The sequence below is a fragment of the Hydra vulgaris genome, chromosome 11, assembly GCF_038396675.1.
Source record: "Hydra vulgaris chromosome 11, alternate assembly HydraT2T_AEP".
NCBI classification, from domain to species: Eukaryota; Metazoa; Cnidaria; class Hydrozoa; order Anthoathecata; family Hydridae; genus Hydra; species Hydra vulgaris.
In genome coordinates this window covers 6,364,209-6,385,152 of record NC_088930.1, presented here as the reverse complement: position 1 = coordinate 6,385,152, position 20,944 = coordinate 6,364,209, and the positions used below count along the sequence as shown (strand labels likewise).

At 25.6% G+C, this 20,944-nt stretch overlaps 1 protein-coding gene across 2 annotated transcripts; it reads left to right on the top strand.

The window, feature by feature from the left end:
• Nucleotides 1–207: 207 nt before the first annotated feature.
• On the top strand, nucleotides 208–20,328 carry LOC101237087 (exopolyphosphatase PRUNE1). Of its 2 annotated transcripts, none has more exons than XM_065809920.1 (5): nucleotides 208–332; nucleotides 524–637; nucleotides 16,357–16,573; nucleotides 19,081–19,359; nucleotides 19,882–20,328. In XM_065809920.1, the coding sequence occupies exons 1-5, from the start codon at nucleotides 288–290 to the stop codon at nucleotides 20,310–20,312; spliced, it is 1,086 nt and encodes a 361-aa protein (XP_065665992.1). In that variant the 5' UTR covers nucleotides 208–287; the 3' UTR covers nucleotides 20,313–20,328. The 2 variants fall into 2 exon arrangements, with proteins under 2 accessions (XP_065665992.1, XP_065665993.1); XM_065809921.1 differs by having other exon boundaries at nucleotides 260–332; nucleotides 16,354–16,573.
• Nucleotides 20,329–20,944: the final 616 nt, after the last annotated feature.

Sequence of the window (20,944 nt, the reverse complement as noted above, 5' to 3'; positions counted from 1 at the left end):
GTGTATTAAAAACCTGTATAGTTATTTAGTTAGACTTTTTTTCTTTAACAAAAAATTTTTCATGAAACTTCTATTAATCCTTTGGCATCTCATAATTTTTAATTTGGCTTCTCATAATTTTCAATTTAAAGCTACAAGAATATAATAAATATAATATGATAAAAACAATAAATAAAAATGAAAAAATTCTAATTTTTCTTTTTTCTTAGATCTTTCTATTTTAGGTATTTTAAGCAAAAATGAAAAAATAATAAAAAAATAAGTTCAATATCTAATGTTAAAATAAAATGTTACAAACATCTGGTTTTTTAGACTTCCTTAAAACATCAAAGGTTAGTTGTTTTTATACTATAATTTTGGTGATGATGATGATGATGATGATGATGATGATGATGATGATGATGATGATGATGATGATGATGATGATGATGATGATGATGATGATGATGATGATGATGATGATGATGATGATGATGATGATGATGATGATGATGATGATGATGATTGTCTATTTACAAAATAGCTGAACATTTCCAAAGATGCGAATTTACACTTAGTGATAGGCAATGAATCTGCTGACCTGGATTCTATTGTATGTTCTTTGGTTTATGCATACTACATGTCATCTCAACCAAAGGTATGTAACATTCTGTTTTGCAATTAATATGCATTGAAATATACACACATATATATATATATATATATATATATATATATATATATATATATATATATATATATATATATATATATATATTAAGGGTGTACCAGATTGGAAATTTTGAATTCCAGCCGGAACCAGATTTACTGGAATTGTTAAAAAAGTCCGGCCGGAATGAGAATTATATTCAAGTAATTTTTCACCTTTAAGTGTATATGTGTGTGTATGTATATATATATATATATATATATATATATATATATATATATATATATATATATATATATATATATATATATACACATATGTATATATATATATATATATATTTTATATTTCATTAATTTGATTCTTGTTTCATTTAAATCTAATATGTTGTTTTTTATTTGCTTCTTACAATATTATTTATTGAAAATTTTAACCTGCATAATATTTATATTTAAAATTCTTTCTTTGTTTTATATTTTTACATTTAGGTTAAATTTAAAATATATACTGTATTAGGGATCCTATTCTTTGTAACTAGCTAAAAGAACATTAAAAATGAAACTATTCTTAGAGGCAGGTAACATTTTTGATGAAAAAAGAGCTTGTTTGTTGAATAAAACTGGATAGCAATTCTTTTTGCACCACAATATTCCTAACTTTTTAGAAATCCTTACATAAATGATTACTGCAAATAAAATTAGGCAAAACTAAAGTTTAGCAGTCTAAAACAATTTTATTTTTTTGGTTGTTGCGCTTTCGTTTAGAGATTTGCTCAAAGTGGTGACTTTTTAATATAAACATAAAGAATATTTATTGGCTTTAGTACATACATCAACTATTTTCTAGCCTGCTGCTGCGAGGGAGTGTTGCTACATCAACTATCTTAAAGCCTGCCACGACAAAGTGACACACGATGGAAGTGCTGCTACATCGACACTGGATTTAGCATGTGGCAGCAATCTTTTTTCTTTTATTATTTCAATTAAAATTCCTAATGTTTAAAAAACCTCCACTGACCAGAGCACAGCAAGTGAAAAAACAAAATTATTTTAGACCACTTAATTGTAGCTTTACCTAAACTTACATTTGTGTTTGTTAAGAAGTTTGCATTTTTTTACCTAGGTTTACCTATAGCTCTTCATTGCCCTGTACGACAATGATTTTTTGATTTAATGTAAACAGTCTGTGTCACAAGTCTTAAAAAAAAAGTAAAAAATAAACTCCGGCATTCCGGCCTAAAATATTATAATTTCGCCCGAAACCGGAATGACCTAAAAGTCACAAATTCCGGCCTGAAGGGAATTCCAGTACATCCCTAATATATATATATATATATATATATATATATATATATATATATATATATATATATATATATATATATATATATATATATATATATATATATATTATATATGTATATATATATATATATATTAGGGATGTACCGGAATTCCGTTCCGGCCAGAATTTGTGATATATATATATATATACATTAGGGATGTGCCGGAATTTGTGACTTTAAGGTATTTAAAATATATATATCTATTTTTCTAATTAATTATTATATATATAAGTTTATATACTTATATATAGTGTCCAGACTTTGTCGAATAAAATTATGGTTTATGAGAAATTTTCGATAAAAACTGAAAAATTCGGAAACGATAAATTATTATTTCTTGTTTCCATGTTTTTTTGTAAAGTCAGAAGGAATAAAATGTTTATCGATTCCTGTTCGGGTATTTTCTATAAAAATTAATTGTTTTCAATAATTTTCAAAAACAATTATTTTTTGTAAGATGTCTTAATTTGACGACAATATGTTTTTAAGGTGGTTCACCTATAAGAAAAAGCCACAAAATTAAAAAAAAATCTTTTTTTTTTTTTGTTGATAATTTTTGTACAAAATTTCTTCAGCTTTCTTATTTTATAAAAAAAAAAGTTTAAAATATATTTTTGTTTTTTTGTTATAAAACAAAATCTTATACTGTGTATTATAAAAACGCATAGTATCGCGCATAGCAACGTACTGACAACCACAAATTTGTTTATAGTATCCTTTTTTAAAGAAAGGATATTAATTAAAATTATTAATTAAATGAGATAAAGAAAGTTCTTTATTTCATTTAGTTAATGTTTTTTGAAATATGAATGTTATGTATACTTTGCTTTGTTATGCAAATTACGAACACTTTTAGTCATGTTTTTAAGTAACAAAAGCACATTTTTAACATATCAAATAAAGCCTTTAGGTGTTATATAAGTTTCTTAAATTTGTATCTCAACTTTTTATATATTTGTTTTACAAACACTGCATGCATAGAATATGGAGATTGTGAAACTTCATAAGAAACAAAACTTTACACATTTAAAAAAGAAAAAGTTACAGTGTAATCAATTCACAAAATCAAAAATGCCAAATGTTGTGTCTGTTCAACAGGAAGTAGCCTCATCCAGTGGAAGAAAATTAGTTGGAAATAGATATCAACGTAATGACATGAACAAAAGTAATAATAACAATGAAAATTAAATATGTTTTGTAAACTTTTGGAATTTAAAAAATGTAGTATCACTTCTAAAATGCCATGTATGTAACAGTACTGTAATATTAACAGATAACCTAACATCTCGAAAAGGTTTTGTCTTTTATTCAAAGTTGGTTGTACTTGTTATAAATGGAATAAGTGTTCATACACATCACTGAAGTGTTTAAGTACAGATCAGTCTCAAAAAAAAACTTTGAAGCAAACCTATGTGCTGTTATTGCTTTTCATGAAATAGGAAAAGGTGAATAGAAAAAAAGGTGAGTAGAATAAAGAAATTTTTAAAATGCATGAATATGTTTTAGTATGAAAAATAATTCATTCAATCACTTACAAAAAAAGTTGCAAAGGAATATTATAATAAAGCCATTTTGTCTATTAAAATGTAGTTTGTAAAGAAATAGACATTAATAATGACCCAATAAAAAAATGTATCAAACTTTATGGTGCTTAACAAGAAAGAAGGTTTAATTCTTTAAATGATTACGTGTCTGGAATCATTACAGACAAATGCGTTGGTGTAGAAATACTGCCTAAGTTTTGTCGTGGCTGTAAAATGTGGAAGAATTGTAAAGGTTCTTTGAAAAACAAAGCTTTAAAATTATCTCATTGTTCAATCAACAATTTAGAATCTTCTAGTTCTATGGAAAGTGATGGTGCTTTTCCAGACCGAATCTTTAGACATTCATTCACGAGGAATAAAAACTTAAAGAACAATAAAGAAGGGGTATCCTGATATTGAAACCCAAAAGGAGCAACTGGGTTTATACCCAGTTAAAGCTGGTGGTTTGACATGTTTATTCAAATTTTAATTGTCTAAAACTAAAAAAATAACTTTAAAATTTGATTAACTTAAAAAAAAAAAAAAAAATTGTTAAAACTTTTTTAGTTTTTACAATTTTTCAAAAGTTCAAGACATTATAACTTTAGTATAACACCTGCTTTTGATCTGAAATTTTCACAGTTAGTTCATTATTATTAGATTCATTTATGCCATGGATTTAAAAATAAAATTTAGTGATAAAGGAAGTAATATTTTTATGCAGTATATCACTCAATATTGGTTATTTTTAATGCAATCTTTTAAAAAAAAAAAATATCTTTATACATGAGAATGTATTTTTCAAAACCATGGTTACAAATGAGAGATGAGCTAGTTTGGAAGTATATTTATTCCTTGTATACTCGCTATCATAAATCATCGTTGATTTTGGTACTGATCATTATCCTTTGCAGAGCAGAAAATAATAAAAGATCAACAGAAAGCAATGTTGGGTCATTATATATTTAATCTAAATTTTTGAAATTATCTGATGTAAACCTTTTTGGTAGTCATGTCATGAAACTTTCAGTTTATTACACAAAAGTTGTAAAAAAAAGTATGAATAATTGAGGCAAATTACTTTCAAATTATTTTTTTTTTAATTTTTTAATATTAATTTTATAATATTAAAAAAAAATTCATGGTGGAGCTTATTATTATCGAAAAAAAAATTCTATAGGTAAACCACCTTAAATTTATTTAACCTTTTTTTAATCGTTAAATTTTACAACAAATTTTTTAATTGTTGTTTGTTTATTTTTATGTTTATTTTATTTTTTGTTTTAAATAATAACTATTATTATTTTAATTAATAACTATTATTGAATTCTCTTCTTAATTTTTTGTTTGTGGTAAAAATTAAAATTTAGTTTAATCTTTGTTTAATAACTTCTTGACAATTATTAATTCTAATTTAATTTTAAGTTAAATTTAAATGAAACTATTTCTAAGTTTGTTGAATATAAATGATGAAGAAAATATTTCTTTAGTCTACTTTTGTTCTTGATAAAGGCAAGAAGCCAAAAATTTGAATAAAAAATTGAAAAAAAAAACTTTTTGTTTTTCATTGGAATTTTTGTGATAAAGTTAAAAAAATATTAGTGAACTCAAATCAAAATGCCGAAATCAAATAATGGCTTCTGGACCTTCTTTGGCAAGGAAATTTTTTCCTGACTTAGACTACCCCCTTGCTGTATGTATGTAAAAAGTGTGAACAAAAATAAAAAATGCAATCTTCAACCTCCAGTGAAAGGTACCACCTAAAGTCAAAGCACCCACATGACTTTGCAAAGTTGACCAAACTAATGGCTGAATGGGAGGAGAAAAGGTCTGAGGACCTTAAAGAAATCCATGAGGCAACTGTTGGCCTTGATGAGGCTCAAGACAAAGTATAAAGTAAGTAGACAAAGTAAGCCCTCTATACCCTTTCTCAGAATGTCAAAATGAAAGCCATCGGGACTCAGAAAACTTTTGTAGAATATGACCTTGGAAAGTACTTCTCTCAACACAAGAAACAGTTGGAGGCTGACATGGAAATAATGAAGTTCATTGCCAGAACAGGTAATTTTTTTATAAGTTGCATTTTAGATAAAAGTACAATTTAAATCAATTTAAATTGAGATATAAATTACCAGGTTTTTTTAAAGAGACCAATAATTTTTTAATGACTGCAATAAAAAATCTGTGTAATGAGAACATTACATGTCATATATTTCAAAAAAGTTCAGAAAACATTTCATAGTCATTTCAAATTAATCTAAAATGTTTTAATAATTTCGATATCATAAATTAAGGAAATGCCTCAAGTCTTGTAATATGGTTAGCATTTTTGTTTTTTAAGGATCTGCTTTTGAAGTTGCAAGTGACCCAGCCTTTAAAGACTTTGTCAAGTACTCCAATCCTAGAGTGTCAATAAAGGACCTGACCACTTTTAAGAAGTACAAGCTGCCACTTTTGTACTCATCTGTCATGGATGTAGTTAAGTCTGAATTGGAAAATGACCTACCAGATTGCAGAGGTGTGGCACTGATTATTGGACCTCCAAAGCTGAAGATCCATTTATTTCACTTACCCTTCACTACATCAGCAAGGAGTTTAAGTTAAAAAAAATCATTTTGGACTTTGACAACTTTACAGGTCAACATAGGTCCTACATGATTGCCAAGGTAATTATTTTTTTTTATTTTTTTCAAAAAATTTTAACAATTTTCTAAAACATTTTATCTATTTCTAAAAATATAATATGATGTTAAGAAACTAAAATCATCAGCTTATCTTTAAGCAAGTTTTTGTAGTACTAAAAAAACATTTAATTTTTATAAAAATCAATGTTTTTTAAAATATTTTTCTTTTTTCATTGAAATATACCATTTTTAATAACAAATTAAAAATTTCTAAATAAAATTTGTAGGGTCTTGATGATATAATGGCAGAATACCCTGTTTTAAAAGATTTTAATCAAAAAGTAGTTGTTCATGAAGCAGCAGCACCAAAGAAAGCTGTAATCTCATTACTGATTGTTTGTGGCTGTTCTTTATTGCTGTGTGGTGACCCTCTATTGAACACAGCCCTCAGCAGGTCCATCAACAACATTAAAAAGCTCAAGGAAATGCTTAAAAATGCTACCAAATTGTCAAACGCAGTCCACAGATCATCCTTGGCATGTCAAGGAATTGTTAAAGGTTGTGACTGTAAGAGAAATTGACTGTGACTGTCAAATTAATCACTCCTGCTGCAACAAGGTGGAACTTCAACTACATGATGTTGGAGACCATTTTGAGAATGAAGAGGGCATTGATCCAACTTAAGGAGAAAGGAAAACCAACTTCTTGAGGTGAGTGATAATTTTTTAATGCTTTCAATAAAAAAAAATAAAAAAATATTTTTGGAGAAATTATTATTTTGTGACAAATAGGAATACTTTTTACGAACATCTACTTTGGAAAATAAGTTTGTGCTTTAATAGAAATATTGAACATAAATTAAAAAATAACCAATTTTTTTGTTAAAGTATTTCTTACTTAAGTTTCAATTTTTTTTCAGGGTATCATTCTATCAAATAATGACTTTGAGTTGATGCAAGGATTGCTCTTAGCCCTTAAGTCATTGAAACTCATCAGTGAAAAATTTTCAAAAGACAGTGAACCTGTCAGCATATTGTCATGATCACCATCTACAAAATGACATAGTATTTTGAGTCATTTAAGGCTGAGCCAGAAACACATTTTGTTGCTGTAGTTGTTAGAAGGTTTTCTAAAGAATTGGTGGAACAGATCAATCATCAGTCAAGGTTTAATGGCATGGGAAAACACACCACTGCCTACATCATGGGTAACCTGTTTCACCCTCACTACCATGGTCTACTTCTGAAAGAGTACAAGTTGTATGAGTAGGTTATCAGCAAGTTGTTAGATGAACATCCTACTACACAAGCCTTTTATGAGCAGAGACAGGAATCAGATAGTTTGAGTGACATTAGCATTACAATGGATGACAATTAATATATGGAGGAAAATGAAGCATTGTGGCAAAATCAAGAACCACACAATATTATGTAACTCTTATTTTTATAATTAAATATAAAAATTGAGAGCAATAAAGTTTAGTCATTTTTTCTGATAAAGTATACAAAGGATTTAAAATATTTGTTTATAGCAGAAAGTAAAAAGTTATTCAATTTATTTAGATATACATAAAAAAAAAAAAACTCTTTTTCTGATATAAAATAACCAGCGAAAAAAAACTTGTTTAAAACTATTTTGAACAAATTCAATTTTAAAATAAATATTTTTTTCAGCCAACAAAAACCATCTCTTCGGAGTGAGTTTGATGCTTACCAAGCAATGCCTCAAGCACCAGACAGACATAAGGTGGATCCATTACAATGGTGGAAAGCAAACAAGGGACATCTGCCTCTACTGGCAGAATTGGCAAGAGAATGGCTTTGTGTCCCAGCAGCTTCAAGCAGTAGTGAAAGACTCTTTTCACAGAGTGGAAACATCATCAGTTCAAAAAGGCAGAACTTGGATCCTTCCACGTCCAAGAAGATAACTCTCATCAAGGTCAACTATGAGTTGGTGGTTAAGAAAATGAAGGTCAAACTGTTGAGTGATGAGGAGAAAGAAGAGGCTGACAAAAAAAGGGAAGAGGAAGTAGCAAAGAAGGAGGATAGCCCCAAAGTACCAACCCAAAAACCTCTAAAGAGAAGGCAGCCATCAGAAAATGGTTCACAATAGAAAAAAAGAAGAGTATCCAGAGCCTTCAATCGACCAAACCCATCTTAAGCTAGAGAAGGTCACTGCTCAAATGTGGAGTTCATCTAACTGATATATAAGATAAAAGTGACAAATAAAGTCAAATTTTAAGTTCATTGATTAATAATTATAATTAATAAAGTTTGTTTTTGATAAAAGAATATTTTATTTCAGTAAAAAGCTTGTACACCCCAGGGTGGTAATTTTGGTACTAATTTAGATTTTTTGTTGTTGCAGAGAACTGCTTTTAAATTAGATGGTGTTGTAAAAATACCTTTGACATTATATGTTAATATAATCTATTTTGTGACAGTTATTATATTACAAAAAAGAGAAAATTACTAAATATATCTTCTTCTAACTTTTTGTTGTTTTCAAACTTTTTGTTTTCACCTTCAAGCTTGTCAATCGAGTCTTCCAACCGCTTGTTGTTTTCTTCAAGCTGATTGGTTAGTAAACACAGATCACCTAAATAACTAATAAAATATTCATCTTATAATTTTTTATAGTGATCAAGAAAATGTGCATTGGTGAATATTTACATTATACGTGAATATGTATATAGTAATAGTAATAGTAATATATTTAAATAAGTCCTCGTAGATAAAATGACAAATAATTAAAAAACAAACAAACAAAACCAACAAATTATACAAAAATGTATGGTTTTTCTGCCAGTTTTTTACTGTAAATATTTTCAAAAACTGTTACCTTTCTTTTCATTTGATTAATAATGATATTCTTTTTTGTTGTTAAGGTTTAATTTTTTTTTAAATCTTGTAATATAAAATTATGTATTACCTTTTATTTAACTATGTATATAAATCTGTTTGAATTTTTTGTCTTTCTTTTTTCTGTTCTTAATTTGGAATTTAAAACTAACAACTATAACTATTTATAATTATTAAGAACTAGAACTGTTATTTATAATTATGGACTTTTTATATGGTATAAGCTAATTACTTCAAAAAAAATATTATGGATTACAGTAAAAAAATTTTGAGAAAAAATGAGAAACTTTTCGATAAAATATGATAAAATATTACCAAAACATTACGAACAGTCTCAAAAAATTTCTCAAAAAATTCCATTAATTTCCAACTTTCGAGAAAGATTTTTTTTCTCGAAACCGATTTTTATCGTAAGTCTGAAGAAAATTTGTATTCCATTCCGCTCCGAACTAGTTTTTATCATATAGAGAGTCCAGACACTACTTATATATATAATAATTAATTAGTAAAATATATATATAAATATTACTAATTAATTATTGCTCTGTTCTTTAATAACATGGAGCACTCTATTTGTAGAATACTAACTTAACTTATATATATATATATATATATATATATATATATATATATATATATATATATATATATATATATATATATATATATATATATATATACACGCACACATATGTGTATATATATATATATATATATATATATGTATATATATAGTATATATATGTATATAATATATAGTATGCAATATATATATATATATATGTTGCATATTATATATATATATATTGTATATATATTTAGATATATATTATATATATATGTAGATATATATATATGTGTGTGTGTATATATATATATATATATATATATATATATATATATATATATATATATATATATATATTGCATATTATATATTATATATATATATATATATACTATATATATATATGTACATATATATATGTGTGTGTGTGTGTTTGTAAGTATAAATATATATGTATATATATTTATATATATATATATATATATATATATATATATATATATATATATATATATATATATATATATATTATGAACAATTCATACTACAGAAAGCATATAAAAACACAATTTCCTAATATGCTTCTTGCGCTCTTATTCTGAAAGCGTGTGCTTTTATTTTTCGGGGAAAAAAAAAGAAGAAAATGAAAAATAATAAAAGAAAAGATTGCTGCCCCTTGCTAAACCTTCAGTCAATGTAGCAGCACTCCTATCGGCAACATGCTATAAGATAGTCGATATATGTACTAAACCCCCATATCTACCTCTTTTAGTTTTAGAGTTTCAGTACATACATTGACTTATATATAAAAAACATTGAAGGGAGTTGCTGTTACATGGCAAAAAAAGCTAGCAAATGCAAATTTTTGTAATATAATATATATATATATATATATATATATATATATATATATATATATATATATATATATATATATATATATATATATATATATATATGTATATATATATATATATATATATATAAACAAACAAACAAATATATATATATATATTTGTTTGTTTGTTTATATATATATATATATATATATATATATATATATATATATATATATATATATATATATATATATATATTTGTTTGTTTGTTTTTTGTTTATATATATATATATTTATTATATATATATATATATATATATATATATATATATATATATATATATATATATATATATATATATATATATATATATATTATAACACAAAAATTTACATTTGCTAGCTTTTTTTTGCCATGTAACAGCAACTCCCTTCAATGTTTTTTATATATAAGTCAATGTATGTACTGAAACTCTCACAGCTCCTTAAATCAGTATTTTATCAGGTTCTATCTATATGTATATACAGTTGACTCTTGATATTTCGAATTCTCAATGGACCTGCAAAAAAGTTCAAAATAACAAGAGTTCAAAATTTAAAAAAAAAGAAGCGTTCAAATAAGTTAAATTACCAGACTTTTACTAAAAATAACTAACAACAGCAAATGCTAAAGTTTTTCGAAAAATTTTGAAACCTAGGATTGCTTCAAATCTATCTTTTCTACCTTCATTAGATCCTCAGGATTCTGTGCTAGGGATCATATTTCATTCCTGTATTTTATTTTACTTTTTTCTAACTGTTTAGTTTATATTTGATAGTTGCTTTTTTTTTTTTTTTTTTAAATTTAATAAAAGTAATTAAAATTTATGCAATTTATAACATAAAAAAGTACTAATAACATTGAAGGTATCTGATAGAAGATCATTATGATTGTTGTTGTAAGAACCTTATACTAGTGTTGACAAAGTAATAAGTTTTAAAATATCTTTAAATTTAACATAATAAAGTAATGTATGCATGCACATATTGCTTTTTATTATAGGTAATAAAGCTTAATAAAAATGTCTATAAAATAATATATATATATATATATATATATATATATATATATATATATATATATATATATATATATATATATATATATATATATATATATATTAAATATATATATATATATTAAATATATATATTAATATCAAATATTATTAATGTGAGCAATTAAAAGATTTTTCAATTTGAAAAGATACAGAAGAAGATCAAAATTAAATTAGGTAAAGCAATATTGTTCCAAATATATTTTGGGGCTCTACAGCAAAGTATTTCAAAAGCATCTTCTAATTGAACATCAGATCGGTATGGTGAGGCTTTTACATCTATAAAAACATCTATATTTGACATCTATTGTTAACACTTCAATCTTGTCAACATTTTCAATTTCATCAATCATTTCATCCTCTTTTCAAAATGAGATCTTTTACTGGTCAAGAGATTTTTTTTTGTTAATGACAACCTTTATACATGCTCAATTTTGCAACTTTAATACTTCATTTTGCTTTGTATTATGTCTTGATCCATAGGCTGAGGACAGATGTGGTACTAGGAGGAAAAAATATAAGATTAATGTTACTTAGCCCTTAATGTGTGAATGGACAGGACAGATCCACCAGGAGTGCTACTTTCCTGTCCTGAGCTTGAAAAAAAGAGGCTCACTTCTTTACCCATTTTGTAAAACAGTATCTGGTCATCTAACTTTTTAGCTGATTCCAGTATGTGCTAGGGAGTTATTTAATATACTTAAAACATCGTAGAATTTTAGATTTGCCAATAAGTATAGGTAATTTTTCTGTTGTTGTACCTGTTAGTCTGACTTTATTATTTTTTTCCTCTGCAACATTCTTTTCATGACAATGGAAAGCTTTGTTTGGTAGGCACTGGTAAAACAGCTCAGATGCAACTAACAATCAGATGCTTAAACCTCCAACTCCACGTCTAATAGAAATTTTTGTTAAAAATAATAAATTAATCTTTCAAAGGAATGCTTTTCAGAAGTTTAAGTTATAAAAAATTCGAATTTTAAAAATACTTTTGAAAATATATAAATTTTTTTGTTCATTTGTTCAACTTTTATGAAAAATTTAATTTAAATAGCAGAAAAAAATGAAGTTTTTAAATCGGGCAGGCTAACTTTAAAAAGACCATCCTGCCAGCGCTTTTTTGTGCGCTGGCATTAAATTTCAAACGGACAAGACCGAATGACTGATGAAGACTTTTATTATAGTTATAAATGTACTTCTTATGCTGTGGTATATAATAGCTTATAATAGTTATACTTCTTATGCTGTGGTATATAAGGTTATAATAGTTATACTTCTTATGCTATGGTATATCCCAGCTAACACACCAGCGTTGGGCCAACGTTGGCCCAATGCTTCTTGTAACGTTGGCCCAACGTTGGCATCCAGCGTTGGGCCGATTCCTTGATGGCCGCCGGGCATACATTGGCCCGATTACATTGGCCCAATGCAGTTTAGCCAGCATTTATCCGACGATATATTTTATTAGGTTCAGTGAATTATAAACGCTACTTGTAACTAGCACGCAGTTAGTTAGGTCATTGTTAACATAAAATTTCTTAAATTTGTTTATTTTTAATGTATTAAAAAGATTGCAATTGCAATCGACGTATGATTAAAGCTATTTAAATTGTTTTAATCAAATGCAAACTGAAATGTGTTTGTTATTTCATTCAAGCTAAATTTATTTTCAAGGTGAAAAACAAAACATATTCAATAAAATGAAATGTATATCAGATAATATTAAAACTGTTATACAATAATCTAGATATTATCTTCGCCATTTGCATCACTGCCTTTGTCCCAAAGTTCCGAGTGGCATGCATAATCAATCCTCGCACCATCTGACTTTTTTCGGTCGTACAATTTACGAACCCATGACTTCATTTGATCGTTTACTTCCGCTTTTGAAACATCTTTTGCACCTTGTCGTAAAAAAAATACATTTAAATATTATTAAATAACTTTGTGTTAAAACATTTCAAAAACTTTAGTAGCCCTAAAAAATAGATTAACTACAGTTTAAAAGAAATTTGTTGGGCAATCATTAAAAAGACAACAAATGAAACCAATTACATTCTATTTACATTTAAACCAAATTTTATCTATTTTTCGTAAAGCCAACTTGGGTTTCCTAAAAGTTAAAACCTTAAATAGGGTTACATTCAGTTATAACTTAAGTATAAGTTAAAACTTACATGTGTATAAGTAAATTGTTTTATGTTATAACTGAATGGCCCTATACAACATAACTATTATCATGTTTAATATTTATTGATCACTAACCATAAACAATAGATTCATGTTTTTCATCCCTTGCTTTGTCCTCCTTGACCTTCACTGTTTACTTTGTTGATCCACTTCTGTAGCCATCAATTAACAGAAAATGTTGCTCACTGTTTCTTCAACAACTCGTCCATCAATCAAAACAAGATAAATAATCTGAAAAGTTTAAAAATAAACCCATAAGATCAGATAAAATATTTTATTAAAAGTACACTGAAGCTCTTTCAAGTAGAACCTGCTAAAGATGCTATAAAAATGGTATGCAATGGCAAAAATATATTGTCAGTTAATACCACAGCAACATCTGAGGAGCGCAGCGGTGGATTAATACTTTTATAGCCCTGGATCTAGTATTTTTTGGAGGCTTTTTTTATACTCTACAGTGTAATAATGACTACTAAAAAATATGTAATATTTTAAAATTTAAAAGCAAAAAATACATTATTTACGACGAGACATATTAATGTTGATAAACCAGGTGACATTCTTCGCATAGGCAAATTGCTATTCTGTTGTTCACTCACATTACTAACTAAAAGTAAATATAACAAACGTTAAAAACTTTCAATGAGTCTTGTTTTGCAGTGACGATATATATATATATATATATATATATACATATATATATATATATATATATATATATATATATATATATATATATATATATATATATATATATATATATATATAAATATATATATATATATATATATATATATATATATATATAAATATATATATATATATATATAAGTCTATATATGTAAATATTAAAGATAGTATATTTATATTATCATGTATAATTATGTATATTTTAAAGAGTGCTCAATACATAAACTAGAGCTATATAGTATATATTACTTTTACCCGCAGTATCAGGAATTAGCTAAATGCTAATAGTTATAATATTATTTGCTATATATATATAATATTATTTGGCAAATAGTATTATATAAAAAATATAAATAGCAAATAATAAATATAAATATTAGCATTTAGCAAATTCCTGATACTGCGGGTAACAGTAATATATACTATATAAATATATATATATATATATATATATATATATATATATATATATATATATATATATATATATATATATATATAAATATATATATATATACATATATATATATATATATATATATATATATATATATATATATATATATATATATATATATATATATATATATATATATATATATATATATATATCTGTATATATATATATATATATATATATATATATATATATATATATATATATATATATATATATATATATACATATATATTATAGTATATATTATACCTACATAATAATATATACTATATAATATACATATATACCTATGTGTATATATATATATATATATATATATATATACACAAATATAATATACTAAAACTTAATCTAAATAGATCATAATATTATCTAAAATTAACAATAAATTTTTTGATAAAAACAACAGAAATCTTGGTTTAAGATTTAAGATTTATGGCGAAACTAATAATATTATAGATATTGTATTGAATCCTTTGTAAGTGTAGCTGCACAATTTCTTGCACGCAACGCTCTAATATCTTTGCAGAACACTCAAAAATTACTTCGCTTTTTCTATTAATTTACAACGATGCCATTATAAAAAGCAAACTATTTTAAAATGGAGATTGTAATGCTATATATAAATGCTTTGCATGAATAGCTCGATAAGCCGCAAGCGTAGGTTTTTCAAAGTAAGTTGGCCCAACGTAGAGCCAATGTGATGAAAATCTACGTCGAGTTACATTGCGTTGGCACAACGTTGGGCCAACGTTAGTCATCCAATCCAACGTTAACCCAACGTTGGGCCAATTAAGCATGCGTTAGCTGGGATAAGGTTATAATAGTTATACTTCTTATGCTATGGTATATAAGGTTATAATGCTAAGGTATATATGGAATATAAGGTTATAATATAAAAATTAAAGAGAACCAACATTTTCAAAAGAGTGCATTTCTACTTCCTGATTCTTTATCATTTTTAAAGAGGCAACATACTTTAATACACATTATAAAGTAAGATTCCCAGCTTCTAGCACCATCCTTTATGTAAAAACCTATTACAAAGGCTCATGAAAAAGTCATGTTGTTTGTTCATTAGTTTAAACCTAGCTAACCAAGTGTTTGTTTTTTTATTTCCTAAGAATAATGATATTTATTATTATAATGAATTATGCACTTTCTGCATCATTTGCAACACATATATTCTTAAATCTGTGAATGTGATGTTAAATTTAAATTTGTCAACAAATTATTTAGTTCAGTTTTGTTTTCTTAAAAATTTCAAAATGAAAATTGCTGTAGTGTAGTAGTTAAGTAAAAAATAGTTTAAAATGAGGTAACTAAGGATTGTAAGTGATCTGGTAACTAAAAAGTATGAGTGATCTGGTAACTAATGAGTGTCAGTGATCTGGTAACTAAAGAGTGTGAGTGATCTGGTAACTAAAGAGTATAAGTGATCTGGTAGCTAAAGATTATGAGTAATATGGTAACTATATTAGTATAAGTTTTATTATTTTGTTATAAGTAGGAAAATTTTGTGGCATTGTTACCTATGCATCGTGAAGATTTTGACTTATGTTTTGAAGCTTCAGCTTTGTGCAAGAAATTTGATATAACTACTGATAATATGGTATTCATTGATGATATTTGCATTAATAGTTTGAATAATTTTAAACTTACTTTGGTTGATCATAACTACGAAACATTGTTGCAGAATACAGAAAATAAAGTTGTTGATATAATAGGTATCTTCAGTATGTTTCTCTTGAACTACAAAACAAGGGCGGATTCAAAAGAGGGGGGCTCCTCATTTAATTATTTTTACATATATTTAACTCACCACATTGTTTGAAAAATAAAGAATTAAATTAGATCTAATAGACAGATTGTTTCAAAATGATACAAAGTTTTAGTAAAATTTGTGGACTTGTCCTATAAATCTTGTAATATAAAAGTTGTTTTTATACTAGATGATCAAGATCCACCAAACCTAAAAAAATCTAAAATGGTGTTCCCCTCTATACTGGTTTGTCTGGATCCGCCCCTGCTACTAAAGTTTTTTTTTCTACTCCTGCTACTAAATTTTTTTTCGAGAAACGAAATGAAAACCAAATGTGAGTAAAAAAATTATTTAAACATTATTTAAAGAATGTTTAAATATTGTTCAAATGGTATTTAAAAATTGTTCAACAATTTGTTTAAACAATATTTTTATACAATATTGAAACATTGCTTAAACAATATTCAAGCAATGTTTAAATTTTTTTTTAAATATTGTTTAAACATTTTTTTAACAATGCACTATGATTTCTATGACCAGATTTTTTGGCAAAAAGTCATTTTTTTGTATGGATAAAAGGATTTATGTGTGTCTGTGTGTGTGTGTGGCTTCATGAGTTTAACCATTAAAGTGTAATTAACTGTGTTTATTTACACTTTAAAAGTTTAAAGTGTAAATAAACATAGTCTATTTTGAAACTAATAGCTTAGTTTGTTTATAATATGCACTCAAAATAATATTTTTATTATGCTTAGATTACAGTGAGTAAGTGTTTAGTGACCATTTCTTTAAATGTTTTTTTACAGGATTAAATTTAGTTGGTGTTTAGAAATATTTTCCAACTTTTAAAACTTGCCCATAATTGCCCCCATAAAATAAATATATATTTGTGTTTAGTGATGTATTATTTCAAATACAAGAATTTATTTAATGTGTGGCTAAAATAGAAAAAGAAAAAAATAAGAAAAACTGTATATGATTACGTCATTCAAATAGTTAGAAACTCTCATAAAACATTTATGATATTGCAAGCAACATCTATGGCTGCACGTTAGCAAAAGAAACACTTTGCCTTTGTTTTTAAAAGAATCGAACTCTAGTCCATCTTGGGCCACCTAAATTTAAAAAAAAAAACTAGTATTAAGTAATACCATGTGGTGAAAAATCACTTCTTTTAATTGTACAAAACGCCTGATCTCATGTTCTAATAAACTTTTAAATGGTACTTGCGCAATGATATTGGAAATGGAGATTTTTGGTCACAAAGCTAGTCTTGGTTATTAGGCCAATAGTGAAATTAGTCCAGAGATAATATTTAACTACGGTTTTGATGGCATTTCCTGTTATTCAGCCTATAAACAAAAATTTAATGCTGGTGGCAGTCATTCTTATTTAAATTTATTTGTGACAACTGTTATACTGTTTGACTGAACTTGGAAGATGATATGATCTTATGGAACAATTGCTCTCCTCAACCTTTCTACATCATTAAAAGTTGAATCTATAAAGAAATCCAAGGAGCACATTTTATTGTCATATTGACATGGTTATGACAGACAAATAAATAAGTTAGAGACATTACCAATTTGTTATTTAATAGTAAAAATTCAAATGAACTTTACTTTATTTATGACACTAATTGATAGCAATATTTTAAATACATTAACTGGAAGAAAATCAAATCAAGTTTGTCCAACTCATGGAGATACTCTCAATGATTGTGGAGATACTCTCAATGATTTTGTTAAAGTACAGGATTTTGAAACCACAAAAACATTCAACCTAATACTTTACGGTATGGTTTTAATCTCTTAGATCCTGGAATACAGTTTTTTAAATGCATCAACACATATCATATAGATATGATTTGTGTAAATGGCAAATCTGTGATAATAATAGCAAAAACATTTTGTTATAAAAAAAACAAGAGTTACAAAAAGATTTTTTTAATATTTACACCTTTATGTGGGTAAACCGAAAGCAGAAAGTTGTAATATTGATACATACTTATATATTATATATAACAATATATAACATATATAACTATTTATCAGTATTATATTTCAATAATATAAAAGTTAGTTATATCATTTTTAGTACATATTTATAAATTATGAGAAATAAAAATCATTAGTTATTTTATGTTTAAATAAAAGTTATTAATTTATGCCAAAAAATTGGGTCTCAGAAACTAAAGTACAATTTTTTTTGTTTTTTTGGAATTATTCAACAAATTGTTTAAACAATTTTTAAACATTTTTTGATCGTTTAAATCGTTTAAATATTGTTTAAACAATATTTAAACGATGTTTAATTATTGTTTAAACAATGTTTAATTATTGTTTAAACAATGTTTAAATATAGTAATTTTAAATATTTTTTGAATATTAATTAAAGATTATTTTAACAAGTTGTTAAATAATGATTAAATATTGTTTAAATAATGTTTAAATTTAAACAAACTTAATTTAGACCATCACCATGATGATTTGCATCATATAAATGCCAAACGAAATATAAAGATGGTAGGGTCTTGTTGTACCTTAATTGCTGAAATAATTTATTATAATAAACGAGAATTTTTTGAGAGTAAACCAGTTTCAGAATTTTTGTTGGCTGGAATACTAAATGATACTGTAAATCTTGATCTTCATAATGGGCGGACAACTGAACTTGATGTATTCATGTCAGAAGTGTTACTAGGTTACACAGAACTTGATAAAGACGATTACTTTTTAATGCTTAAAACTGGTATGTTTAATTTAAAGTAGAAAAAAAGTTTGAAAGAATTGATTCTTTTTTATATTTATATTTATTAAGTAAATATTTATTATATTCAAGGTTGTACCTATAATCTATTTCATTTGTTTAATACTAATTTATAAATTAATTTTTACACCAAAACTTCACATATTTTTGTATGTTTACAAATTTTTTTCTGAATGAGAAGAAAATTTTAGTTTTTCTCTTATTAAAAATCGGTCCATGTGTGTACAATAAATACATCGACTGAATTAAATAGCGAGAACATTCAGGAAGTGTACATAAATCAGGGAAAGAGTTACTGTAAGTGTTCGCATTATGATTACATACCCTAACCCAAACCCTCAGTCGATATATGTAAATTTCCTGCATTTTCTCCCCACTTAAATTGGTAAATAAATAGCCAATTTCGTGTACATACAGTATATATAAATAGCCACATTCGTTTTTTATGCATATTTTTTCATTAAATTTTTGGTAAAAAAGTGATTAAAATTTTTTTACTTTTAGCCCAAAGTGAAATGTCTAAAATGTCTACTAGAGGTATTCTCCGTAAAGATTACAAGTTAGTTAGTTATGCAGAGCCACAAATTGGAATATCTTCTATAATGCTACAGTCAGAAACTTTTATTTCTCGTACTGATTTTTATGCTTCTTGTATTGATTTTATGACAATAAAAAGTCTCGATGTAATCATTCTAATGTTTTTGCATTGTGAAAATAATGTTGCAATCAATCGCGACATATTAGTATTTAGCCTAAATGGTGATCACCTTAATAAAGTTACTTCGCATTTACAAACTCAAACGAATCTAGAGCTTGTTTACAAAGAACTTCCTGCTAATCTCAAACAAAATGCTTCGTATTTTTCTCACAACATAAACTGTTCTAGAAAAATAGTGCTTCCGTTGTTGTATGACATTTTTAAAAAATTAAGTTAATAAATTAACTAATATATGAAATGTTAATATTTTTTGTTAAAAATTTAAAACACTTCTCCATTTTATTTCATCTCTTCCTCTTATCCATCATTTTTATTAGTTTACCTCCTTTTTTCTCCCACTGTTTTACCCCCTCTTTTTTCTCCCTTGTTTCACCCCCTCTTTTATCTCTATTGTTTTATCCCTTCTTATTTATAACTTTAAAATCTATTTAAATATTTATTTTAAAGTATTAATGATATTGTAGGACTTATACAAAATTTTTCAGACACATTAATAGTAAGCTAATGAAGTTACTTAACTGTAACTTACAGTGTGAAAGTAATTGGTACTACTTTAACATAGTTTTGTTAATAATGTTTATGTTTGTATTTACCGAAATTGCAATTTTATTGAGTATTCGATTTATGCTTGGTATTATTATTAGTTTAATTTTGTGTTATTTTTTATTGTGTTAATTTTATTTGTGCTTTAAGATAAAATTTTCATGCAGCCATTATACAATTAAAAAGGTGAAGTCAAAATTAAAATGAATATTAAGTTATTAGTATATTTAGTTTATAGTAATAGGTAAATTACAAGAATATACTATTTATGAAACATTTTATTGAGTAATAAAAAAAAATTTCAAA

What these genes read in the sequence shown, in the direction of transcription:
- LOC101237087 (XM_065809920.1), top strand. Translation starts at nt 288, where the DNA reads ATGTTACAAACATCTGGTTTTTTAGACTTCCTTAAAACATCAAAG. An exon ending in ACTTCCTTAAAACATCAAAG is followed by an intron (nt 333 to 523) that starts GTTAGTTGTTTT and finishes TTTACAAAATAG; the next exon opens with CTGAACATTTCCAAAGATGC. An exon ending in ACATGTCATCTCAACCAAAG is followed by an intron (nt 638 to 16,356) that starts GTATGTAACATT and finishes TGTTATAAGTAG; the next exon opens with GAAAATTTTGTGGCATTGTT.